Source organism: Rhamphochromis longiceps, linkage group LG19 (genome assembly GCF_057381845.1).
Source record: "Rhamphochromis longiceps isolate RC_006_pf linkage group LG19, R_longiceps_female_GT1.1, whole genome shotgun sequence".
In the NCBI taxonomy this organism is placed as follows: Eukaryota; Metazoa; Chordata; class Actinopteri; order Cichliformes; family Cichlidae; genus Rhamphochromis; species Rhamphochromis longiceps.
In genome coordinates this window covers 1,327,526-1,355,127 of record NC_140575.1, presented here as the reverse complement: position 1 = coordinate 1,355,127, position 27,602 = coordinate 1,327,526, and the positions used below count along the sequence as shown (strand labels likewise).

Sequence of the window (27,602 nt, the reverse complement as noted above, 5' to 3'; positions counted from 1 at the left end):
GGAACCGATGTGTTTCTTGACCTCCTAAACCTTAGAAACATTCCCCGTGACACACAACTAGGCTCCCCTGCTGAACGCCTCATGTCTCGTCAGACACGCGCGGGCATTCCTGTGTGCAGCAAGCTGTTGGCACCCATTGCAAAAGACACAGGACAGATCCGTGACCGACTTCGCGACAAAAGACTCGGACTGAAGCGTCACTATGATAAGTCCAGTCGCACGCTACAGCCGTTGCAAGAAGGACAAGTGGTCCGCGTGCAGACAGAGAAAGGCTACGACAAGCTGGGAATTGTGGAAAGGAAGAGCAAGGAGCCACGATCCTACATCATTCAGGTCGATGGAAGATCCTACAGGAGGAATCGCCGCCACATCCTCCCAGTGGCAGAACCGCCTCCGCCACCACTCCATGACTATGACCCTGAGTGCCAGGACACTAACCATTCTACAATGGACAGTTCCACACTCACACCGCAATCACACACACGCTCAAACGAGGATTCACAAAACACATCCTCTCCTCAGCCCCAACCTGCTGTGCAGGTGCCCGGCCAGAACATTGTGAACCAGACACCATACACTACACGTGCAGGTCGCATCTGCAGACCCAACCCAAGATACACGTAAATGGAAAACACTAGGATGCCTTAGGTGTAATCAGTTTGTTGTCAGTATGTTGAAATATGATGCTTGCTATTTGCATTTTTCATAATTGCTGTTATGTTAAGGTGTGGGGTTACTCCGAGCAAAAAAACATTGTTACCGGTAAGTTAAAGTTGTGTTAAGAAGCACTGTTTAGAGACTTGTGAGTGAATTAGTTTTGTTAGGTGCTACCAGCTAAATGGGGAGGATGTAGATCATTGGTTAAATGATCACCAAGCAATATTTGTTTGTGCGGACCTGCCATAACTGTGGGGGACTAGTCCAACCGGAATAGTATGGTGGGGGGAGTTTTGTTCTTCCGGTGCGGTCTGTGTGTTTTGTCATGTGCTGGAGTACGCATTAAAAGTTTTACAGCGGACTAACATCGAGAGTGATTATTAGCTCGTCGCATCACACGAGAGTGCTACAGTAACTATTCGTTATAGTGATAAAATAGCGTGATATGTGATGCTAACTAGCGGCTTGCTAATTAGCGCAGCTTACCGCGTTATGTGCTGTGATGCCATGCTGTATGTTTAGCTCTGTGATTTTCAGTCAAAGCATGCTAATGCTAAATCGTTATGTGATAGCATTTGGTATTGTAGCTCAAGTGTTTTAATATGTTTAGAAGCCGAGGGACGCTCTGAAAGGAGAGAGAGGTTTCTGCCCGGATGGACCCTGCTGTTTTCTCACCCCTGACTGTTTTCTTACCCCTGAATGTCTTCACTACTGGTGAACTAACTGCTAACTGCCCGTTTCTGATTGCCCCACTAACAAACTCATTGGACTCGTGAGTACTAACTGGAACTAAAGTGCACGTATTTTGTTTATGGCTCAGTTTGAGTGAAGCGGCCATCAGTTTTAGGCCTCACCGCACCCGAACTTCGAATCAGGCCTGCAACAAGCACCGTGCTACAGGTGTAGTGTGGACAGGTTAAAGTGTGTGTGTGTGTGTGTGTGTGTGTGTGTGTGCCCACTGTTACAAATTTAGTTTAATTTGAGTAAGTGTGTAGTTTTAATCAAAGTTATAATCAAAGGTTTAAATTCATCCATTTTAAAGGTGTGAGCTGTCGTAACTGAAATAACAGTTGGCACCTAAGAAAGAGGTATTTTGTGTGGATAATCTTTTATTTATAATTCATGTAGTCACATTTACAGCATTTTTGTTTATTTCAATCCAATTCATTTTATAAAAGTAACTGTTTATTCATTTCTTTTTTGTCTAAATAAATACCCAGTGAGGGATAAATTTGTATAAAATACAGTTGTGGTGGTCCTTATTAGTTAAATTAGAGGGTATCAGGTATCATTATTAGTAGCACTACGAACCCAGGCCCAGTCTCATTGTACTATATACTCTAGCTTTACCATAGCTACGTGGGACCTGGGTTACATATAATTTGAGGGTGAGTTGCGACTAAACCTAACCCTTCCCCTAACCATAACCTTAAGAAGTATTCCGGATGGGTGAGAGAAAAAGAAGTTAATTCAGCGTTGGTTTTGTGTGCATGCGCCGCGTCTGCGCAGAAACATTTTGTAGGATGTTTTTCCAGGTAGGATGGATTCCCAGAACAACGGCGGCCGCCTCGGGTCTCTCCTCCTTCTGCCTCCCCTTCCCTCATCCACCCGCTGGCCTCTGTGGAAGCTCCGGCATAGCCTCCACCAAACAACTGAGTTATTTTTACACATCTGCCAGCATCTGGCCAATCCACCACCTTTGACTGTTTATACCGTTACAAAAAAAAGAAAACGTTGGGTGAGTGTTGAGTAAGTGCATATGAGAGCATGAGGGTGGGAATGGATGTCTGTGTCTATATGTCAGGTTGGGTGTCAGGCACCACCTCTCTGGGGACATCTCAGGCCCTCCAAGGTTTGGAGGCCTATCTCCCCCTACCACCACTTCCCCTGCCAGTGGCGGACTCCCTCAGACATCGGTGCGTTGGTGGTTCTTTGTGTGTGGGGATGGGCGTCCAGGTACACACCGGCTCACTCCTTGGCGGCCGCTTATCGGGGCCTGGAGCCTGGGGCTCGCTCGGGCCACTTCGGAGGTGGGGTGCCCCCGGCCTCTCGGCCTGGGGCTCGGTCACTCAGGCACAGCTGGCTGCCGGCGGAGCTCACGGGCGCGTCACTGCAACTCCCCCTGGCTTCTGCTCCGCGGCTGCTGAGTTATCCCTTGTTAAATGCTTGTTTTCTTTTTTCTTTCTCAACAGGTGATCCAGGTGATTGATAGATGTATTTTTGTCTGCTTATTTTGTTGTTTTTTGCTCTTTATCCCCGTCCCTCTTCTCCGCTGTTTTTCTTTCCCTCTTTCTTTCTCCCCTTTCTTTTCCTCATTCAAGTCTGTCCCGTATCTAGCAAGTGAAAATAAAATAAAATAAACAATAAAAGGTGCATCAAATAGACCATTACGGAAAGGCTGGGATGGTCCATTTGGTAAAGTAAATCCGTTGGGCATCTTTCTTCACCTTTAGACAATAATTCTGATGCAAAACAGCCAAACGGGACAGAAAAAAAAAAAAGAGAAAGAAAAAAAAATTCTCGGCCCATAAAAACGAAAAATCACCATCGACCCCCCGGGATGGCCAGTCCAGCTATGGCCGTGCCATCAGTAGTGATGTGCGGATCGATCCTGAAATATCGATTCCTCTGATACCAGCCATTTATGTTCTAGAATAGATTCTCACATTAAAATATCGATATGTTAGTAATTTAGGGTAAATTTGTAGTTTATCATTAACAGGAACACAGTGGAAAGAAACTATAACATTCGGATTGTCTACTTCCTCCACCTTTCATAGTCATGTGTGAAACACGGCTGTATAACTGTGTGGCAGCCTCTGGCGTGCGCACTCACAACAATGGCTGAGTGTAAACAGTCATGTGTGGATGCATTTTACATCCACAAACAGCCAACACGTGGTTTGCGATACATGTGGCAAGACAGTGAGGTGTTGTGGCAACACCACTAACCTGGTCAAACACCTCAGAGTAAATCATATCACAGAATATGACGAGCTTATGTTGAGATGAACTGAAGAGGAGGAGAGGGACAGGTGCTGCCAGGGCGAGACAGACGTCTCTCACAGAGTCCTTTAGTGCAGACAGGCAACGTGTTCAAATAGTGCACAACTTATTTTATTTCTATATGATGAACCCTGCATTATTAAGTGATAAGATCAAGTACAGTAATCTGATGTCCTGTAATCATTATGACGCTTTAATTTGAGATACAATAAATAAAATAAGTTTCTGTAAAAAGTATCGGATCAGTATCGTCGACCCTGAATTTTACCTGGTATCAGATCGGAAAGGAAGTCAGTGGTATCGCACATCACTAGCCATCACCCCCAATCTAGAGACTTAAAATAGGGGCATGCGCCACACCTGCTTTATTTAATATCTGAAGGTTTTTTAAATTCGATATCATTTGTATATAAAGAAATGCCAGAGGAACGTGTGTTGCAGCAGGGACACATGAAGAAGTGTCAGGACACTGGAGTTTGACTCCTTGCAGTGCATTTCTACATTCTGACTTCAACCCACCACTTGCACCATCAGTTTTCTGATGGTCGCACTTTCCATACATTGTTGTTTCTGAAAGACTCCAACCTCTGCAGGGATGTTTGGCCTCCTCCTTTGAATGCCACATTTAGAAATGACAAACCTTCTCATTTAAAGATTGGTGTGAACAGGCACATCCAAGAAAACATTACACATGACCAGAGTGGCAGCACGGTGCACCTTTGTGATCATGTTACTCGTGGTATGTTCACACTGATTATTCTGTATCTCTGACCTGAGCAGGATATACTAACATTACACGATGCCCCACCTTACGACCAGTCAGACAGTTTTTCTGAAGCATCGTGTCGGCCTTGGTGTGTGGAAAGTTGTATTTATTGAGTTTTCTGCTGGGATAGTCAGGTAGTCTCATTGTGACTCAATATGAGGATTTACTAGAGAAAGCCTCATTTTGACACTTTCATCATGTTGCCACGCTCATCTGTCCATGTTTGTGATTGGTTACTTGTTGCCTTTATAGTAAAGGACACGTTTAGTCAACGCTGAATTAACTGACATATAATATTAACATTAATATTAACAGTATTTTGCAAGTGCAACTCAATTAACGAGACAAAGCCTGAGTTTCTTTGATATGCAGACCAGGGAAGGAAGAGTCCAGCTCTAACCAACCCAGATAATTTCAACCCCTCCTAACCAGTTTAAACCAGATCATGGGTTTCATTAACTGGGTTTGGATTTAACGAGCTCACTTCTGACCAGTTCAGAGTATCAATTAGCCAAGACGATTTCAACTGAGATCAGGGACAAACGGGTCCAGTCCAGATCAGATGACCCTGTACAGGTGGATCTGTCTGAGAGCGTCGGGGTCTGTGTCTCTGCCCAGGTAGACGTCGTAGTTGATAGGAAGCTCCTCCACCCAGTCAGGCTGCAACACCTCCTGTTTGACACAGACACAAACACATTGAAGAACAGACCAAGAACGGCTTGGCTCATGATGTTAGCAGTCACTTTATCCATGAGAGGAACAAACTTCATCTGTCACAACATGAGAAACACTTTTTACTGTCCACATGTAAGAACTGCTAACATCCGCCGAGCATCACCTGCAGGGGATTCAGACTCTCGTGCAGGCTGGGAACAGTGACCAGCAGAGATCCCTTCTTCCGGAAATTCTGCACGATGAACTTCCATGCCCTGAAAACAGAAAGTCATCATAGCTGTGTGCATCTGACAGAGCGTACAGAAGGGAAGCCAAAACCAAGGTTTTCTACATCAGGACATAATGAAACACATACGGTCTTTGGCAGGTCTCCATGTAGTTGAAGTGTCTTAAGGTCCCACCTGAGTTTTCAGTCACCTTTGACTGGCACATGGATTCTTTTCATGAATTCTCAGTAGATTGAGAACAAGCTGGACTGTCAGACCAGGGAGCTCACATCCGACTCTAGAACAGAGGTCCCAGGTCTGCTCTGGCTGCACGACGAACCCAAATCATCACGTGTGCTGTGTTTAACTAATTGTACTGCTGTGGATTACAGACACACATCTCCACTTTGGTCTCACCTGTCCAGAGCACATTGTTCAAATGAAATTTGCAAACCTAAGCCATGTCACCATGTTTTCTTAAAGGAAACACGCTTGCCTACCCTGCACATTCAGTCTTTTTCCACCTGCACATGAACTTTTCAGCATGCTTAATGGAGTCCTCTGGTGTCTGAGATAATCCTCAGATACTCCCTGTTAGTCTGGGAAGGGTTAACTATTGTTTCTCTACTGCTGACAGCTTTCATCCTTGGCAGCGAGTTAACACACACCTGAAAGTCACAGTCATGCAAACTGCCCGACCCGCTTGTATAGAGGCGCTCACACCTGCTCATCACCTGATACGGTGCGTTCACTAGCAGCACCGAGCTGCTTTCGCACTCTTGGTTCCTCTGGAAGCAGAAAGTTAGGTTGTATTCTGTTCATTATAAGACCTGCTAATGAGCTGAGGCTTCTTATTATGTGCTGATGAAACTGTACTTTCCTATTACCATCACTGTATCACTGTTTCTGTTGCTGCTTTATCTTGTATATACTTTGAGTGTATTTCTGTGTGCATTGTAGTGTAGTTATGTACATTTCTGTGTGTTTATGTACGCATCCTTGCACATTTTGTACATGTATTTCTATCAGGGTTCATACGCCTTTTTCAGGGTCAAATTCAAGCACTTTTTAAACACTTTCAAGGTCCCTTAAAACAAATCATCCTAGGTGAACTTCAACACCTTTGTTCCCCTTTTATTAAGACCACACAAAAATACTGCAAAAGGAAACGGTCGCATTCTATGCATAAACTCAAAATGCACATTTCACTCAAAAATTAAGATGTGAAAATGTGAACAAATCAACTTCTCCTGTTGAAAAACAAAGTCTTCTCATCAGATACTGATGCTTCTTTCCTGTACGACACAAAAATAGGAGACAGATGTTTGTTTGTGTTTAAGTTAATTCCCAATAAAACTAACTGTGAGATGTTTAACGACACTACATTATTGCTGAAGTCCTACATGATCACCTTTAAAGTGCTAATAACATCATGTCAGACAGGCCTGGAGAACAGCACTGACTGGGAGGCTTTGAACACATCACATATGTAGTTCAATTCAACATAGAAGACTTGAAGAATGCACAAGCATCTATTTAAAATCTATTTATTTATCATCTGTGATATTATTATGTACAAGTCCAATGTATTTTGTTCATCTGTCTTAAATAAATAGGCAGCCTTCCTGGGTTTTAAATGCACCTTAGAACACACATGCATCAACACTACAATGAGCGGGTGGAGGGAGGTTTGGAGTCTTCTCTCACCCCCGTTCTCTGCGGCCTGCTGGAGCGGGGGGGCTAGGAGGAGGAGTTGGCCGTCCGACTGCGGTCTGGAGTGTGGGGCCTCCCTGCTACTGCGGAGTCGGGGCAGTCTGCCTCTCCCCACCGCAGGGAAAAGGGTAACACCACCTGGGTCTGGGTGCAGTTCCCCCCTCCAGGGGCAAGGGCACCTAGACCCGGTTTGTAGAGTACGCTTGGGGAGTGTGATCGTGTGTACAGCGTCTCTTTATGTCTGTCTCCACGTTGGTTGAGTGTGGAGTGAGTGCATATGAGAGCATGAGGGGGGGAATGGATGTTTGTGTCTGTGTGTGCCTGTATGTCTGTGTCTATATGTCAGGTTGGGTGTCAGGCGCCACCTCTCTGGGGACACCTCAGGCCCTCCAAGGTTTGGAGGCCTATCTCCACCTACCACCACTTCCCCTGCCAGTGGCAGACCCCCTCAGACATCGGTGCGTTGGTGGTTCTTTGTGTCCGGGGATGGGCGTCCGGGTACACACCGGCTCACTCCTTGGCGGCCGCTTATCGGGGCCTGGAGCCTGGGGCTCGCTCGGGCCACTTCGGAGGTGGGGTGCCCCCGGCCTCTCGGCCTGGGGCTCGGTCACTCAGGCACGGCTGGCTGCCGGCGGAGCTCACGGGCGTGTCACTGCAACTCCCCCTGGCTTCTGCTCCGCGGCTGCTGAGTGAGCCCTCATCTGGGACTCTCCTCAGCTCTTTCTGGGACAGTGGCGCGGCTGCCCCTCTGTTGGTCTTCCTTGGTCTCTTGTGTTCTGGGGGCCTCTGGATGTCTGGAGTTTTGATCTCCTCCATACCTGCTTCATGCCCTGGAGGACGGGGCTGTGGCCCCCCCACACCCTCTAGCAGATTATTACATGAAGGAACCTTTGGAATGCAAGCATGCTGATCCACACAGGTGTGCACACAGGTGTACACACGGGTATTCACAGACGCGGACTACAGCTTTCTTGGCTGCTGCCTCAAAGCACACTTGTGCGCTGTCTATCTTGCGTGCTGCACAATATCGTTTAATATTTAGTATCTACTGATATCTACTGCTAGCTAGTTTATTGTGATGGTGCCGTTTTTTTTATTATGTTGCTCTTTGTTGTTTGCTTTCTCTTCTGTTTTTTTTCTCCATACAGGTGACCCAGGTGTTTTGTTTGTTTTTTTTCTTTCTTCCCCCTTTCTCACCGTCTCTTCTCCCCTCTGGTTTTCTCTCTCTCCCTCTCTTTCTTTCATTCTTTCTCCCTGTCCTATCCCCCAGTCATGTCTGTCCCATTTGTAGCAAAATAAAATAAATACATAATTATAATCAAGGTCAATCAAATGGACCAATATGGCAAGGCCATGATGATCCACTTGGTAAAATAAATCCGCTTGGCATCTTTCTTGGCCTTAAGACAACATTTCTGATGCTAAAGATCCAAACGGGACACAAATAAATAAATAAATAAATAAATAAATAAATAAATAAATAAATAAATAAATAGGCAGCCTTAAAGTATGAAATATTCATGTACAAACACACATAAATGTGTGTACTGTCTGAGCGGCTGATTGTGCCCCACAGGCCTCAGTGTGAGCTTGAAGACATTTATAATGTGTAAGTAGTTTGATGTGTCGGTGCTGACCAGAAACACAGTTTGAATGAAACTTTGGTAGCACAGAAACAAGTGACTATTCTCTGTGACCATATGGATCAGTCATATTATCATATTACCATTATTTCACCCAAAGGCACCAAGTCAATACTCAAAGAAGCTGCAGCTGTACACACAAATATAAACAGTACTTGGTGACACCTTTGCTTTTAGCCTCTAACCCTCTGGGGTCCAGGGTGTAACTGGCTGTTTCTGACTACTGGATTTGTTCTCTATATTTCACCTTTGAAACTGTTTAACTTGCCAATCTGTTATTTTCTCATTTTGACAAACTGTATCAGCACCATTGATCTAAATTCAGACAAAATATAAAATACGAGTAGAAAGTGATCATTTTGACTGTAAAAACCATGTTTAACGAATCATTGTCATAACTTGAAATGCAAATAGAAATTGTACATTGTTAAAAAATATGCACAAGTTTTGCAAACAACAAAGTTATTTGGTTCTATTTACCTAAAAATGCAGCCAAGGCTCAGACGTTTTTTATATAACCATTTAAATCTATTTACAGAACAATCAGCTGTTCTGCATCAAAGAAGAAGACACACAAATTATTTATGCAACTGCAAAAAATAATTTGTGTCACTCTGACACAGATGAGAACAGCACAGGGATAAACCTGCAGGTCTGACAGCAGCTGTGTCAGCGTTTACACTGCAGTCTGCCTTTGGTGGCTTTTTTGCAGCTGTGACGTTCACTGACACACAAAACAAAACAACGACTACACACTGACTGCACAAGACAACACACTAACTTGAGACTCCAAACACAGTAAACGTCACAAATCTCTCACCTATCAAAACTCGCTCTCTCTCGCTGGCGTCACTCCTAAAACTTCCCCCTCTTCCTAAACAACCAGATGCCACATGTTGCCGTATCGTTTTTTGATTCTCACAGTTTTTACGGTTTCTTAAACACCACTGTTTTATTCAGAAAAAATAAACAGCGTATAGAGATGTGGGCACGAGTGGCACCAAAATCTAAACATCAAGCGCCAGCATTTCCAGCACCTGTAATCATTAACTCTGCGGTTTTAATCCCTACTTGCATTTTATTTGCCCCAAAAACAGTCATGTACAAAACGACGGAGAACTCGGCAGGTCTGCACGAAGACAGACGTGACGAAGAGGCAAAAAAAGCACGAGACAGACCCACACGAGCATACAGAGTGGAGTAAGGACGTTAGCGTGCTGCCAAACTGTCATCACGCACATATTTATTATTTTATGGTCCTAAGTGAGAGTGCACACACTCACAACACGTTTAGTAACTTCAGATCCTGCAACAAGCCCAGCTCCAGTTTACTTTGGTGATTTGGACGATTCCATCTCACAGCTGCTGTTACAGGCCGACGCATCTATGTGTCGTTTCAGGTTGTAGTGTTACACAACATTTTCAGATCTAATAGAAATAAAAAGAGTGTTTCGTAATTCATTCAATTCATTGTCTTTATTTATTAATCCAGGCCATCCGTGGCTCTTTGTTACTTCGGAAACATGGCTCGAACAATTTCTCTTCAACGACGTAATCCGATAACAACGATCTCTTTACCCGTCGGCTTCCCGTGGCTGTCATGCGACCGGCTATTGCAGTTAATACAACAGCTTCTTGCCATTTTTTGGGTTTCTTTTTATTGCTGTGTGACTGTTTTCTTGTGAAAGCCTGCGTGCGCTAGTACCACTTGCCACGAGTTCCCAGAATCCTTTGCGGTTTTACCCCAGAAATGATGTCATATTTTCAATCTCTATATAATTTGAAGTCCGCACTTTCGACCCAGGTTGAAACTGAGACTTCTCTGGGTCAGAGGGTTCATCAGAAAGCCTTAAGTTAGCTAGTTATGTAACGGGCTAATGTTTAACGCTTTCACTTGACTAAAGTAACTCATATGACTGCTACTGCTAAGTAATGTTAGCTAAGTTCATATTCCATGCCATAACTACTGCGATATAGCGCTGCCGTACTGCATCACACTGTGCATTTCAATCATTTCTCCAGCGAGTTTGACAGCAAAATAATAATCAGGCAGCCCAGGAGGAGAAATCTTGCTTTTAAATTTTGCGACTCATTTTATTTCTCTCTGATAAGAAAACTATTCAATCAGATAGTTATTTGTGGTGAAGGAAACACACTTTCAAGCACTTCCTCTGAAATTCAAGCACTTTTCAAACCGTGAAAAGACAATATTAAAATTCAAGCATTTTCAAGGATTTCAAGCACCCTTACGAACCCTGTCTATAAAAGATAGTTATAGCTCCCGGTCGGCAACCCTGGGCATGTGTGCCACAGCTGGCACGCGAAAGGTTAACTGACTGCATGACCATGGCTGGACTGGCCATCGACCCACTGGGCATCGGTCCTAAGTGTGAGTTTTTCGTTTTTATAGGCCGATGATTTTTTTTTTTGTGTGTGTAACGGTATAAACAGTGAGAGGTGGTGGATTGGCCAGATGCTGGCCAATGTGTAAAAATAACTCAGTTGTTTGGTGGTGGCTACGGCGGAGCTCCCGGAGGAGGAGAGCCCCGAGGTGGCCGCCGGTCCGAGTGTCAGGTGAACTGAACTTCAGGTAAGAAGTTATGACCTGCAGTCCATCTGTGTCAGATATAAAGTTTAGCTGGAGTTTATTTTCATTATGCTGACTTTTTCGTACTGCTACTAGCTAGCATGACAGAGTTTCTATACAGCTGGGTGGGTGCTATGTTACTGATGTTGAACTTTATTTTGTTCATAAGGTTAGTTAGTAGAGCTTCCAACCGTCCTGTAAAAACAGAATCATCTCGTATTCAGAGAAAATATTACGCATTTCTTATTGAGGTGAAAAGAAACATTTTGTCCCGGACTTCAGCTACAATGAAAAAGGCACAAAGCTGCAGTTATTCTGTGTCTTTGCTGCACAGCTGCCTCTTCTTCTTTCATTCTCCCCCCTCCCTCTCCTGTTGCTACTTCAATCATGAAACTGATCAATGATCAGCTGATTGTCTTTTCTCTCTTGTTTGTTTATCGCCCACTTTGCACTAGAAAGAGGAAACCAGCAGATGTCGCGTTAAACAACAGCAGCACGTTTAAGCTTGATCAGCTGTTGTTAGAATTGATTTAATATTAATTTCTAGTATCAGCTGATGTTTGCTGGAGCCACAGCTGTAAAGCTGCTGGTCATGATGTCGGTTTGGATATGTGGTGAGAGGGAAACATGAAGATGATACCAGGAGATGACCTTACTGAACCATCAGAGCTGAACAGGTGATGGAGAAACAGGTTTACCTTTTAGGTGACATGGATGAGTTGAAGTTATGAACTGTTTCTGAGAGACAAATAACACCAGGATCCTTTTTTACGTAGCTGACAGCTGGTAACTGTGCAGGGGCGGGTCTAGCAAAGTGTTGCCAGGGGGGCAGGTAGGGCATTAACAGGGAGAGGGGGGCACAAAGAAATACTTTCTTATTCTCATTTAAAATGATTTTAATAAATAATTATCTGAGTCTTGCAACCAAAGTTTTTATCTGATGTAACATGTATAGAAATCATACATATACCAACAAGCTTTTTAAATTTATTTATTTACAGAATTTCCCAGAGGAATCCACCCAAAGGATTAATAAAGTTTCATCTAATCTAATCTAAGACAGTGTACATCACTGTCACAACAGGGTTGTTTTCATTCAAAGGCTTTATGGCTTTAATACCTGGGGGGCCGGTCTCCAGTCAAAAGGCCGTTCTTTTTGTCCCAGTCCAGCCCTGGGCACGACACGCAGTGAGTTAATCTGAGAAGGTGCATTCAAAAATAAATGACCAGCGATGCACATCGCAAATCAGCTTGCATAGACACATTAGTTGTGCTGCTTCTTAATGACGGTATCTTAGCTAACAACCCAACTACCAGATTCAGCTTGTAACTGGCTAAAAGTAACTTAGCCTACCAGTGAAAGGGACGTTGTTAGCTTTCCACATTCTGACACTTCAAAAGCTTCAGCAGCTGTCGGCTCAGCGGAAATACACAGATACATACATAGACTGGAGACAGAATTCACAATGCTGTTTCAGGACTTTCAGGTGTTTGGACCAGTGTTTTCTTTTCTGATCAAACCAGAAATCTTTAATGAGCAGCTGGATTTGTCTCACATTAACCTGCTGGACACAGAGGACATCGAAATGCAGCTGATTGAACTGAAAAGCTCGACTCTGTGGGGTCAAAGTTTGCAGAACTACGAAGCAGCTGGAATCCACAGCTGTGTGAGTTCATGGAGCTGCATGTTCACCTGCTGGACGTCACTACCTGACAGTTTAACTGTCTTCAGAACATTGCAGAGGCCTTACTGACAGTATTTATCATTGTTGTGAGGAGACCATAAATAGCATTTGCATTATCTCTTGTACAGTTCATTTGCTGTTATGGATAAAAAGTCTTTTGTTTCCAAATAGCTGAAAACTATTCGCTGACAGCTGCCAACATCTGCGAACAAATATAATCCTATAAAGTGGTTCTATATAGTGGGTAACTTTTAATATAGAGCGTTATTACATTTATTGCTAATGCAGTCATATGGCACACTGACCTCTGAGGAAATGTTAGATGCACTCGTCATCAGAAAGGTTGCCAACCCTGCTCTACACAAACATAAATAACTGAGTACTGATTGGTCCGATCAGACGTTACTATAGAAACAGATGATACAGATGTATAAAGAATAGAAACAGGATGACAGAGCAATGCAGCAAAAATCACTCAACTGAGAGGTGAAAGAAAAACTCCAGCTAATGCACTGATCCTGTTCATTTCTAATGTGCGGGCTGCAGAGGCTCTTTAACCTCCTGGGACCTGTGTCCACATATGTGGACGTCACATTTTGGGTTATTTAGACCAAAATACTCAATTTTGCTCTACAAGGGCCTGATGTCCACTTACGAGGGCATTATAGTGCGCCGGTTCTATCAACATTTTAAATAAATATCCTCATATGTGGCTCTGATTTTTCTTAAAAACAAAAATAAGGTAAAAACAAATCTGGTCATTCTTTGTTTTTACATTCATCAGGTCCCAATCAGCCCAAATATCAAAGAGAAATTCAAAATGCTGCTGTGGAAGAGCTCAGGAGGTTAAAGTGCATCCATTCAAACACTAAAGGTTACTTTAGGACTTGTAGTGTTTCACCTGATCACAATTACATTCATTGCTCTGAGTCAATCAGTATGCTTGGTGACAAACAGCCTGCAAGCACACCTGATGTTTGTTGTAACTTGTGCAATTCACTGTATTACTTTTGTAATACAGTGAATTGCAGTGACAGGTTTGTGCTGCTGTAACTGTAAGAGCTGGGCTGTGGTGTAAAGCTCCTTCATGACACTGAACACTGAGTTGAACAAACCTCTTTAACTAAATTATGGCACTTCTTCGTACAACGTGAAGCCAGGAATGTCTTAAACCTGCATTCTTTCTAATGGCCAGCAGGGGGAGACGACTGGCTGCAGAGACGCTGTGAGAAAAGGATCACTACTTTCATGTTTGAACACAAAATGCTGATCATTCGTTTCATTACAGGAGCAAACCAGTGGGACGAGTCTGAAATAGTCCATATGGAGGCTGTCCAGCCTGCGCCTTCACGTGAACAGTCACAGTAGGAGATATATGCCAGCGCTGTCCTGCTGTGCACATACGTCACAGGACTAAACCCTTATTTTAGGGCAAAGTCAGCACATTTTTTGCTGGATTCGACCGATGATTCTGTGCATACAGCTTTCTGTGCCTTCAGAGACGCCTGCCCTGATTCAACGAGTTCAGTCAGACCTGAGTGCATGTCAGCATGTCCGCTCAACCAAAACCCAGATCAAACTTTCACACAGACAACCAAACACAACAAAACTGCCCTGCAGGGCTTATATCTGTGTAACCTTACCTGACCTGTTGCTCGGGCTCCATGAAGTACTCAAAGACGTTATTCATGACAACAACATCTGCGTTTTGCAGCAGAACATCCTGCGTGCAGACGTCAGCCTGGAGGACCTGTAGAGAGAAGAAACCATCTGTGGCTGAGCGTCTTCTAGGCGACCATCACAACCCGAACACACAAACCTGAACTCTGTCAGTCAGCTTGTATTTGTGCAGCATGGAGTCCTGCAGCCTGACGAAACCCTCGCTGATCTCCAGGCCGAGCAGCTGGGACGCTGAGCTGTACACGTACCCCTGAATACACACACACACAGGTGAAAAAGAAAGACTTCCAAGCAACAACATTTGTTAAATTAAACTGAATGATTTACTTTTTTAAAAGTTTGTCACAAAAGTGCATTCAGACCAAACGCCTGAGCGTCTGCTCGTGTTCCTGGAAAATCCTCCTGCAAGTCTGTACAGCTCCACTTATTAGGAAGAAGGACAGTCGTTCTAATGTCCTCTACAGTGACAAAAACACGACAGCAAGTGTGTGTGTGTGTGTGTGTGTGTGTGTGTGTGTGTGTGTGTGTGTGTGTGTGTGTGTGTGTGTGTGTGTGTTTGTGTGTGTGTTGACCTCTGACCCCATACAGCACGGCCCCCAGTCTGGATCCTACATCCACCAATGTCCGGCCACTCAGATCTGGAAGAACGTGCTGGAACAGGAACCGAAGCTCGGTCACGGAGAACGAGTGAGAGATGAAGTCTGCCAAAGGAGACGATGACAGCAAACGGTTTCATTCAGCTGCCTGCACCATCACCTCGTGCATCCACTGACGTGCTGACAGTGGAGCAGCTTACTGGCTTAAGCCCGGGTCATCTTTGCAGAAGCCCGGGGTCTTTTGGAGTGTCATTTGTTTCATAGTTAGATGCCTGACTGACAACTGTATAAAACAAAAACTACACACAATATTTGAAGCACATAGCGCGCAGTCGTAAATTCCCCCTAATTTTGGTACGATCCGAGCTCAGGCACTCGGCGACTGAGCGCAGCATGTGAGCGAGGGGGGAGGAGCTGCTGTACAAATAATGTAAATATGGCGGTGAATCACGAAAGATTGATGTCAAACTGATCTCTTGACCCATTATTACGTTACTTGCTCTTGGAGTGAATCAACAAATGATGAAATGAGAGTCTCAGCTCACATGTGTGTTTATTTCATATTTTCAGTTGTTTCCCTCCACGGCTAAACAAACTCTCTAAACCGGTTTCAGTTGTGTACTGATGAACACAACAATGCTATAAAGCTGTCCAGAGATAGGGCAACCTTCTCTAATCCCTCTCCGAACCGGCACAGGACAACTCAACCCTCCCACCTTCACAACACAGCAAGCATCGCTATACAACAGCTTCACCCAAGTCAGAAACCCCCGCCCAACACCAAAGGTCTTCAAGGTGGAAAACAGAAAATCATGGTCCACACGGTCGAAAGCCTTCTCCTGATCAAGAGAAACGATGCCGACTTTAGCATTGTACACTTTACAAATATCAAACACATCTCTCATCAAAAACAAGTTATCAATCACAGACTGATCCGGAATACAGTAAGATTGATCCACACCAATCAGCAGGTCAATGACCATTTTCAGTCTGTTCGATAAAACCTTGGAGAGAATCTTGTAGTCTGCACATAAAAGGGCCACTGGTCTCCAGTTTTTAAGAAGGGTTAAATCTCCCTTCTTTGGTATGAGAGAGATAACTGCACGCCTGCAGGAAGCTGGAAGTATCCCTCCTACAAAACACTCCTTAAACACGTCCAGCAGGTCCCAACCCAGAAGACTCCAGAAGTGCTTAAAAATATCTGATGGTAAACCATCTATTCCTGGAGCTTTGCCTGAAGCCTTCTGAGACACCGCCGCAGACAGCTCATCCAAGGTCATATCCCTGTTCAAAACATCCCGATCCCCTGGGCTCAGCTGAGGAAGCCCCTGCAGAAGGTCCGAAGCAGAGTCCACATCACAGCCATCCGCACTAAACAAGTCCGTGTAAAAGGCCACTGCATGCCGTCTCATCTCAGCCGGATCCGTGGTCACTCTTCCATCCGAAAGCTGAAGACACACCATCTGCTTCCTGTGAACCACAGACTTCCCCAAATTAAAGAAAAACATGGTTGGAGCGTCCATGTCCTGGAGCCTGGTGAAACGTGCTCGAACCAAAGCTCCTTTAGCCCTCATGTAAAAAATGGTTAAGCTCTTGCCTTTTAGAATGAAGACAGGCATTATCCTGCTGACCTAACTGTGAACCAGAGACAGTCTCCACACGTGTTATCTCCTTTTCAAGGTCCTGCACAGTTCTCATGATATTGGCCGTCAAAAGAAAACTATATTGCTGACAGAACACACGAATTTGGGCCTTTCATACACAGAATATCCGATCATGTAATAATTTTATATTAAACCACCAAAAAGATTTGGATTTGCTGGTGGGAGATAGAAACAGCTCCAGTAAAACCAAGTGATGATCAGTAAAAACAACAGGAAAACACTGACAGTTAATAATTCGAGCAGTAAATGAAACAGACACATTAAACCTGTCTACTCTCGCTGCACTAACCCTGCCATCAGTCACTTTCACCCAGGTATACTGCCTGGATGAGGGATGCTTCACCCGCCACGCATCAACCAAGTTAATTGTCCGTAGGACATCTGTTAAAGCAGAAGATGACTGAAGATGCGGCTCCGCCCCTGTCCTATCCAAAGTAAAGTCAAGACAACAGTTCCAGTCCCCACCCAACACAACACAGTCCCCTTGAGCAGCACCACTTAATTTTTCTTCCAATGTTTTAAACAAAATCCCACGCTCCGCCCCTGAGGTTGGTGCATAGACATTAACAAAAGTAAAAATAAAACCTCCAATGTCAGCCGTCACCAAAAGGACTCTGCCCGCCACCATCTCTATGCTGAAAATAACATTCGCATTTAGAGAAGGAGAAAACAAAATAGCAACTCCTGCGCTAAAACTTGTCCCATGGCTAAGAAACTTCCGCCCTCCCCACCACAGATCCCAGTCTATCTCATTCAAACTGTCAGTATGTGTTTCTTGGAGAAAGACTATATCTAATCTCTTCTGTTTGATCACCTCAGCTAATAAGGCTCTTTTATCGGCATCCCTGCACCCATTCACATTCAAGGAGGCCACCCTCAATCCCGGCACATAAGAGGAAGCCATCAAGGAAGCAAACAGAAAAACCCAGCAGAGATGAAATGATCATAACGTTTCAGCGTAAAAAACTCCAGTGTCTCTACCGATTCAGACGCTTCAACTGTTCCCTCAGACCAGTAACATGTTTCTCCAGATGATAACGCTCTTTACCATCCAGTAAGTCCAATCCTCGCCTGGCCCAGCCTCCGTGTCTTCAGCCTCGCCTGGCCCAGCCTCAGAGCCTTCAGCCTCGCCTGGCCCAGCCTCCGTGTCTTCAGCCTCGCCTGGCCCAGCCTCCGCCTGTGCTTCGCCTGGTCCAGCTTCAGCCTGTGCTTCGCCTGGTCCGGATCGCCATCGCCTGAGTCGCCGCTGTTGCCGTCCGCACGGTCGGCCCTCGGAACTGCTCCGTCGTCTCCCTCGTCGCCGCCGCTGCCTTCCACGCGGCCGGCCTCCGGACCCTCTTCGCCTGAGTGGCCGCCGTTGCCTTCCGCACGGCCGGCCCCCGGATCACCGTCGCCTGAGTGGCCGCCGTTGCCTTCCGCACGGCCGGCCTCCCGAACTGTGTCCACGTCGCCGCTGTTGCCATCCGCACGGTCGGCCCCCTGAACTCTTCTGTTTTGGACTCTGTTTTTTCCTGTGTTCTGGTGTGCTTCGTTTCTTTTGGTTTTGGATTCGTTTTTTGTTTTTGTCTTTTGGCCTTCTGGTGAAATCTAGGCGATCGTGGCTCAAGAGTTGGGAGTTCGCCTTGTAATCGGAAGGTTGCCGGTTCGAGCCCCGGCTCGGACAGTCTCGGTCGTTGTGTCCTTGGGCAAGACACTTCACCCGTTGCCTACTGGTGGTGGTCAGAGGGCCCGGTGGCGCCAGTGTTCGGCAGCCTCGCCTCTGTCAGTGCGCCCCAGGGTGGCTGTGGCTACAATGTAGCTGCCATCACCAATGTGTGCGTGAATGGGTGGATGACTGGTTGTGTAAAGCGCTTTGGGGTCCTTAGGGACTAGAAAAGCGCTATATAAATACAGACCATTTACCTACAACCTTCTGAAGAGTCATAGCTGACGAAACGAATTTCTCAACATCAGGGAAATATTCCCTAACATTCACCTTCCTACCAAAGGTGTCGTCCAGAAAAGCAACGATTACCTCCAAAGAATACAAATCTGCATTTTGAGAGACACTGTCTGCCACAGAAACATTATCAGAGTCAGAATCACACTCCATGTCATTCGTGTCGTAACCATAACCACCAGCAGGCGTCCTGCGCTGCTGCTCCTCCACCTCTCCGTCCCCCGAGGCAACAACACACTCTACACCCAACTCAGAGCTCCCCATTTCATCCCCAGTCTGCGCCGTACTGACCGCAGGTCCAGCCTCCACCCTCTCTGTCGGCTTGGTTGTAGTCATGCAATCACTCACCTCACTCCACACCAATGCCGTAGCGTCCGCGGGAGAAACGCCGACCTCACCTCACACCGAGGGCGCAGCGTCCTCTTTAGATAGGGCAGTTTCACCACGCGCCGGAGGCACAGCCTCAGCCAGGGCAACGACTGCTTCGCCCCGCACTATAGACACTGCCTCAGCCAGGGCAACGACTGCTTCGCCCCGCACTATAGACACTGCCTCAGCCAGGGCAACGACTGCTTCGCCCCGCACCATAGACACAGCCTCAGCCAGGGCAACGGCGGCCTCGCCCCGCACCATAGACACAGCCTCAGCCAGGGCAACGGCGGCCTCGCCCCGCACCATAGACACTGCCTCAGCCAGGGCAACGTCTGCTTCGCCCCACACCATAGACACAGCCTCAGCCAGGGCAACGACAGCCTCGCCCCGCACCATAGACACAGCCTCAGCCAGGGCAACGACTGCTTCGCCCCGCACCATAGACACAGCCTCAGCCAGGGCAACGACAGCCTCGCCCCGCACCGGAGGGGCAGCCACGTTTAGCGCCTGCTGCCCGCTAACCCCCTCCCCACTATCATCCACAGCAGGTCCCGCTGCAAGCTGTCTGTGAGGACACATTATTTTCTTATGACCCACATCTCCACACTCAAAACATTTCATGTTCCCAGAACTAGCATACACCGTGTAGAGCCCTTCTTCACGGGGTGGCTGTAGCTCAGGTGGCAGAGCGGATCAGCCACTAACCAGAAGGTCGGTGGTTTGATCCCAGGCTGCTCCAGTCTGCATGCCAAATATCCTTGGGCAAGATACTAACCCATGTTGCTCTCCGATGCATCCATCGGAGTGTGAATGTTAGATACTTAGCACTTAAGCTTAGAAGTGCTTGTGTGAATGGGTGTGATTGGGAATGAATTAGCTATATAAAGCACTTTGAGTGCTCGGACAGAGTAGAAAAGCTCTATATAAGAACCAGTCCATTTACCATTCATGTTTGACACGGAAGGAGACATCCAGTGTCTGTGTCTAAAAACATGAACACTTGCCTCCGAAGGGACTGAACATGCTTTAATCAGTCCCACTTATAATCTCAGTCTCTAGCCTCTTGAGCTCTCGTTCTAAGTCCTCAAAGCAGTCTTTAACAGTGGCCGTTGCATGTGATGTGTACTGGTGACAAAAAAGCTTAATCTGTGTTTCCCCACCTCCCACCATTGAGCCAAATTGCAAAAGTCCATCTTCCTTAGTTTCCAGTGGCACCAGAAGTCAGAAAAAGCTCGACAGAACTCTTTGTCATGAATCAGCAGCACATTAAAGCGCCAGTGCGAACCGATGTTAGAATGCATCAATAAGGAAATATCTGCAGTCACTAAGTGATGATCAGAAAAACCAACAGGTGAGATCTCTGCTTTAACCAGTCTATTATCATACATCTGGTTGACATATAATCTATCAAGCCCAGCTGCCTTCACATTGCTCTCAGAAACCTTTACATATGTATACTGTCTGGTTTTAGGATGGAGCTTTCTCCACACATCAGTCAAATCATTCTGAAGAACGATTGTAGACAAAAGTGAGCCCGAAGGTGGGTGAGGCTCTCCTGTGTTGCTGTCAACCGAAGGGTGGGTTGTGCAATTCCAGTTTTTGGCCATATCGCCCTGCTCTACTAGATACAATTTGTTACTTTTCATATTCTATATTTATTAAGTTTTGCAGGATTGTTTGCACAACAAGGCTAAATAATTATATAAACGTTTCTCAATCTAAATAGTCTACTATCATCTAGTTCTGATTCTGGTTCTGTCTTGGTTAAATCCTCAGTAGTCCTGATTTTGAACTGTTGCAATCCTGTTTTAATTCCGGATCAGTTCTGGGTCTGGTTGAATTGGGGTTTAGTCCCTGTGTCTTGATACAGCCCTGACTAGGGATGGGTATCGTTTAGGTTTTATCTGATACCAGTACCAAACCGGTACTTTTGAAACGGTGCCGGTGCTTAAACGGTGCTTAAATAATGGAGAACACAAACTTTGTCCAAAAACCTCTCATGTTTAGCTGTTTTTTTGTAAAAAGATAACAATGTTAGCCTTTTCTGCAGCTATGGGGCATATATGGTATCACTCTTGGCTGGAAGCAGTGCTTAAACAATGGAAAAAACACAAACTTTGTCCAAAAACCTCTCATGTTTAGCTATTTCCGTCTTTTTCTTTGGTCATTTTAGCCATCATGGCACCGGATACCAGTACCCATCCCTAGCCCTGACTTTGTTCTGACTTGCTGCTTAATTAAAAAACTAGTTTAAGGTGTCCTGCATATGTGATATATATTTTTTCCTATATGAAGTCATTCTTTTTTGAACAAAACTCATAACTCAGCCTAATAAATCTTTCAGTCACCCTCCCCCTGCATACTACCCTTTGGGGCTAAGCCCCGGGTGTATAAAATGTCTGGCTCCGCCTCTGGAGTCAACAGTATCCATGACACACAACGTAGCGTTCGATAATGTGTCATTTCAAAAGCGTCAGCTCTAAGAGCCGTGCTTACAGAGCGCTTTGTAGTGAATCAGAAGAGTCGACTCCCACTGAGCGAGAGCCGGCTACATTTCCTTTGGCTGCTCAGCTCTCACACAGGGGCTCAGCTACGCTCCAATCCCTCCATATTGTGGCCAATCACATGCGAGGATATAGGATAATATCATTATGTGAAACACAGAGAGGGGGATGGACGCGACAGTCAAGTGGAGCGTGCGTCGGTCCTCTCAGTGGGTGAGACAGTGGACAGCGGTGAGGAGGGCTGTGCGTCGCAGAAATACATAAATATGCCTGACACCCGTAAACAAAGCAGCATCTGGCTGCAGTTTAAAGACTTCTCGGTCTCGATACACTCTGGTCTCGGTCTGGGTTTAGGTGCTCTTGACTACAAGTCTAGTGCGTTCTAACAAACATCGTCTCTACTGCACGAGGCTGTAACATAACCCTGCATCTGCCTGTCAGGGTTAGCAGCTTTCTGCTGCATGTGTTCACACTCTTACACTGAGCACCGCACTGTGTTTGTGAGCTAAAAGACAAACCGTTTGCTTTCTTGTTATTCAAACCGATCCTGAAGTAAGACTTGACTATGTCAGAGGGAACAGCGACTGTGCCGGTTTGTCTTTAAACAGCTGTCATCTTTTTCCTTAATGTAACACTTCTTCACACACATGCGAGTCTGCCAGCTAGCTACAGCTGCTAAACATGTAGACCTGAACAAAGGTGAGCAGTGGTGATGTGCTCCCACCCAGAGGTGCAGTCCTGTGGGATCCACAGCTGAGGCAGTAGTTGCGGCTCATCAGCCCCCGTTCACACAGGGAGTCCACCTGCTCGTCGTCGTACAGGAAGCCATCCACGTGAACCGTCGGCCGTGACCGCCGCTGCATCTGGAACACGTACCAAAGCTTCCTCGTCATCCTCATCATCACCACACCTCTCTCCATTAACATCATGAAGCTCAGACCTGTCTCCACTAACACTGCCTCGTTCTACCAACACAGTGTCCTCCTTATGTGAGTGTCCGAGTGCCGTTATGATCAGACGTACGCAGCAGGCGCACAAACACGAAATCAAAAACTGAAATATAATGGCTCAATATTTTTAAACTTCAGAAAGGTTTGAAAATGTTTGTAAGCCCCAAAAGATATGCCGTTATTTCTGTGCCACTATTCTGAGCGCACGTAAAAAAGTCTGCAGGTGCAAGTGTTGTATTTTGAAGAGAAATTTAATTTGAGCGAAGAAAAGCTGAATTTGAGTGAACAAACTTCATTCCTGCGTGCAAAAAATGTATTTCAGTGTTTGCTATTATCCACACACACACACACACACACACACACACACACACACACACACACACACACACACACACACACACACAACAGCAGCCCCTCTCGCTCAGTTTTTGCGCTCGCTCTCAATGTGTTGGTCGCGCTCTCAACATTTCTGCCCGTGCGCGCTCAACTCTTTCTCTACACCGTTATATTTGTGCCACAAAACCAGCCAATCACAGACTTGGATGCAAAAAAATATGATTGGCTGTTCTGGTCTCCAATCAGCTTAAAGTGATGAAATGCAATATCCCAGAAACCATTTCGTCCAAAACGAGGCAGTGGTGGAGGAACACAGAGGGGCGGAGTTTGAAATATTACTCTGTCTGAGTCACAAAATAAACTTTAAAGATATTTTCATGTGAGAATGTTTCTGTGTAAACTTCAAACACCTGCTCGATTCATCAGGACATCACATATTTGCATAAGTGCTCTGACGTTTTCGGAGATGCCTGTTACCAGCTGACCATTGGGCATACCGGACATTTGCTCAGTGGGCTGATGGTGATTTTTCATTTTTATGTTTGTTTGTTTGTTTTTGTAACGGTATAAACAATGAAAGGTGGTGGATTAGCCAATCATGATCAACTCTGGGCTGGACCAATTACAAGACATCCGTATTGAAGGGAAAAGGAACAGTTTGTCCTGGACTTCAGCTACAATGAAAAAGACACAAAGCTGGATTTATTCTGTCGTTACGCTGCACAGCTGCCTCTTCTCCTCTCATTCTCTCCCCTCCCTCTCCTGTTGCTACTTCAATCATGAAACTGATCAATGATCAGCTGATCGTCTCTCTTGTTTATCTCCCACTTTGGGCCAGAAAGAGGAAACCAGCAGATGTTGCGCTAAACAACAGCAGCACGTTTAAGCTGATCAGCTGTTGTTAGAATTTATTTAATATTAATTTCTAGTATCAGCTGATGTTTGCTGGAGCCACAGCTGTAAAGCTGCTGGTCATGATGTCGGTTTGGAAACATGAAGGTGATACAAATCATACATATATACCAACAACAGTGTGCATCACTGTCACAACAGCGTTTTAGTTCAAAGGCTTTATGGTTTTTCCTGTAACACCTGGTGGTGGTTTTGTCAGTTCAGCCTTTTATATTATGTTTAACCCGAGTGACCCGGTCAGCTGGTAACAGGCATCTCCGAAAACGTCAGAGCACTTATGCAAATATGTGATGTCCTGATGAATCGAGCAGGTGTTTGAAGTTTACACAGAAACATTCTCACATGAAAATATCTTTAAAGTTTATTTTGTGACTCAGACAGAGTAATATTTCAAACTCCGCCCCTCTGTGTTCCTCCGCCACTGCCTCGTTTGAGTTTTGGACGAAATGGATTCTGGGATATTGCATTTCGTCACTTCGAGCTGATTGGAGACCAGAACAGCCAATCAGGTTTTTTTGCATCCAAGTCTGTTGAGAGCGCGAGAAACACATTGCGAGCGATTGAAAATGCAAAAACTGAGCGAGAGGGGCTGCTGGTGTGTGTGTGTGTGTGTGTGTGTGTGTGTGTGTGTGTGTGTGTGTGTGTGTGGATAATAGCAAACACTGAAATACTTTTTTTGCACGCAGCAATGAGTTTTGTTCACTCAAATTCAGCTTTTCTTTGCTCAAAATAAATTTCTCCTTGAAATACAACACTTGCACCTGCAGACTTTTTTTACGTGCGCTCAGAATAGTGGCACAAAAATAACGGCATAAAAAAACTGTATAAAAATATAATATGACTAAATATCTAATAGTTTTTTTATTTTAAGTCAAATAAATATTGAGGAAAAGCTTGAAGTAAAATGAAAGCTGCATATTAAACACAATGTGGGCGTGGCTCTGTAGTACAGTCATGTAAACATTGATGGAAGTTGTGTCACATTAAAAACACTTATTTGCCTCCAAAACTGAATTTTAAAAGGCCAAACAGAGCTGTGATTATTAGAAACAACAATAATAATAATAATAATAATAATAATAATAATAATAATGGAGTGCATTTATATAGCGCTTTACAATGCCACTGTTCATTCACTCTCACACACTGGTGGAGGCAGCTACAGGTGTAGCCACAGTCTGTCCCAGGGCAGCTGTGGCTACACCTGTAGCTGCCTCCAATCACTGTAAAGTAAATAAAGTAGTAACACCACTTTAATTATTAACTTATGAAGGTCATAATGAGCTTCTGATCACAAAGTGATGCAGGCGCACTGATCAGCAGTGTGCTCTGTAGTACCTGCTCAGTTCAGACACAGTACCTTACTGTAGGCAGCGGTCTCACAGGGCAGCATAGCATCGGGGGCCACATTTGCCCGCAGGTCCTCTGCAATACTCTGCAGCAGCACCCGCCCGTTATCTCCCAGCAGCTCGTCCTCCAGCTCATCTGCAAGAAGACACACACACACACACTCCTGAGTAAAGGGGAAATGACGGCTCGGCGGTGACAGCATGCTGTCAGTCTGTGGGCTGCTCTGTCAGCATCAACGGAAGATGTAACAAACTCGTAAAACCCCGAAGCGTCCCACTCTGTATTACTCCTGAAGTGTGCGTGACCGTGGAAACAGCGCGACATGGTGACGACACAGTGAGGAGTCCCCCGCTGAAGCCGTGACCCACGAAGCCCACGCCACACGTGCAGCGTGTTTACCTGAGTTCTTCATCCAGCCCAGCAGCTGCGTGAGTTCAGCCGGCGTCAGCCTGCTCAGCAGCCGCTTCAGCTCTGATTTCGCTTCAGCCACGTTCATGTTCACGCTGGAAAACACGCAGGAAGCTGTCACAGGCGCTGCACGCCTCCGAGAAACGCCAAGCTTCTTCTTCTCTGGGTTTAATGGCGGTCTGCACGCGTTCACGCTGCACTACCGCCGCCTATCACGCTATGCAGTCATTGTCTGAAAGGCGTAAAACTGGCTTAAATAAAACTTAAATAAAGCCGTAAAACCCGTCAGTGCGTATGAACGAGCTTCTAGTCCCGCTGGGCACTGCTGGAGGTCTGTGCTGGAGGTCTGTGCTGGAGGTCCGTGTTTCCCTGACCGGACAGGTCCCGAGCAGCAGCCTGAGGACATGTCAGCCCAGCAGTGCCTGTCAGCACTCCTGCTGCAGCATTTGGCATAAACACAAGGTGATGATGATGAATGACAGTAGTCCAGGAGAAATGAACTGGTTTTTCAGCGACAGCATGTTTCTAATTCTAGAGATATTCTGCAAACACAAGAAATCATCCCAACATATTTGTTTAGTGGACACTTTGGGGGACATATCCAGGCAAACACACTGGCATCCTGTACTTGAGTAGACGTATAGACACCATTGTTTAAAAATACTCTGCTGAAAGCTAAAGTACTGATTCAACTTCTTTACTTAAAGGTGGAGACGGATGTGTTCCTGATGCTTTTTCTCAGCAGCTGATCAGAGTCTCCTCCTCTGGTGTTCGTCCCCCTCCTTTCTTTCTTTCCTGTCCCCTGGTCCTGTCGGGTTCTGATTGCAATACCTCAAAATGAAAAAATGAATAAATTCGTACATTTACAATAATAATAATAAAATATGACAGTCAAGTGGAAGCTGTATTAGTCTGCTTGGGAAAATAAATCTGTTCTGGTCTTTTTTCGGCCTTCGGACAATAATTCTGATTGTTACAGTGACAGGGGGAATAAAAGAGTAGCAGTAGTAATCCAAAAAATAAAGACATTTAATAAAACAAAAGAGGAGAGCGAAGTGATGCAGTCAGTCCTTCCAGCTGTCACCATCAGGCCACAGTCTCCCGCTGACAGACAGACGGAGAGATGCTTTCAAGCAACACAGCACTGCAAGCTGCAACTTCACGCAGCTCTCCTATTTATTTATTCATTTATTTATTTATTTATTCATTCATTTATTTATTTATTCAACAATTTCTACAACTGACGTATGTAAAACTGGCCCAATCCTATTTGATGTCACATTCAGGTGCGCTCGGAAATCTCTGTTCAAGCATTGGTAGGAGAAACCAGACTACAGAAATCATTTTCTGGAAACGAAAACAAGAAAATGATCCTAAAAACCAAAACTGATGTTTATATTTTTGTTTGCTTTGTATTTTGAACATATTTTGTTCGTGCTGTAGTTTCAGAGTGGCTGTCATCAGAGCAGGTCGTCTGCTGATTGGCAGGTGGTTTCACCTCCAGTCTGAATGCTAAAGCTTTTGGGCATCACATTATCATTAGACAGAAAGCACCTACGCAGAGAATAAAAGGGCTTCATGGACGAGTCGTGTTACAGCGCTTTGAGTGGCTACAATAGAAATGCGCTACATTATAGCCGCTCCATTCACCATATTCACCTTTCTGTGAGCTGGCCCAGTTGGCTTACAGAGGGTCACTTTAAATAGACCATTTAAAGTGTGTGCTGGCACAGCTGAACGCCAATGAAACACGTATTGGTTCAAATACTCTACTGACTCCTTTAAAAAGCAGCTGAAGACATTTTTATACAAACGGGCTTTTAACTAATTTAATTAATTTTAACTTGTATGTCTGATCTTACTGTAAAGCACTTTGTGATTTTTATCTGTGAAATGTGCTATATAAATAAATTTTACTTACTTTTTACTTACTTAAATAATTGGGACAGTTTG

The 27,602-nt window shown here is 45.2% G+C and overlaps 1 protein-coding gene across 1 annotated transcript; it reads right to left on the bottom strand.

Moving 5' to 3' along the window:
- On the bottom strand, positions 1-26,020 carry LOC146645989 (uncharacterized). Its single transcript, XM_085390785.1, has 8 exons — positions 25,641-26,020; positions 25,252-25,376; positions 22,418-22,556; positions 15,198-15,319; positions 14,758-14,868; positions 14,582-14,688; positions 5,268-5,358; positions 1-5,101 (listed from the first exon to the last, which is right to left on the bottom strand). Exons 1-8 carry the CDS (start codon positions 25,735-25,737, stop codon positions 4,988-4,990), a joined length of 906 nt encoding a protein of 301 aa, XP_085246911.1. The 5' UTR covers positions 25,738-26,020; the 3' UTR covers positions 1-4,987.
- Positions 26,021-27,602: the final 1,582 nt, after the last annotated feature.

What these genes read in the sequence shown, in the direction of transcription:
- LOC146645989 (XM_085390785.1), bottom strand. Translation starts at nt 25,737, where the DNA reads ATGAACGTGGCTGAAGCGAAATCAGAGCTGAAGCGGCTGCTGAGCAGG. An exon ending in AGACCGCTGCCTACAGTAAG is followed by an intron (nt 22,557 to 25,251) that starts GTACTGTGTCTG and finishes TACGTGTTCCAG; the next exon opens with ATGCAGCGGCGGTCACGGCC. An exon ending in CCACAGGACTGCACCTCTGG is followed by an intron (nt 15,320 to 22,417) that starts GTGGGAGCACAT and finishes CTCCTTTGGCAG; the next exon opens with ACTTCATCTCTCACTCGTTC.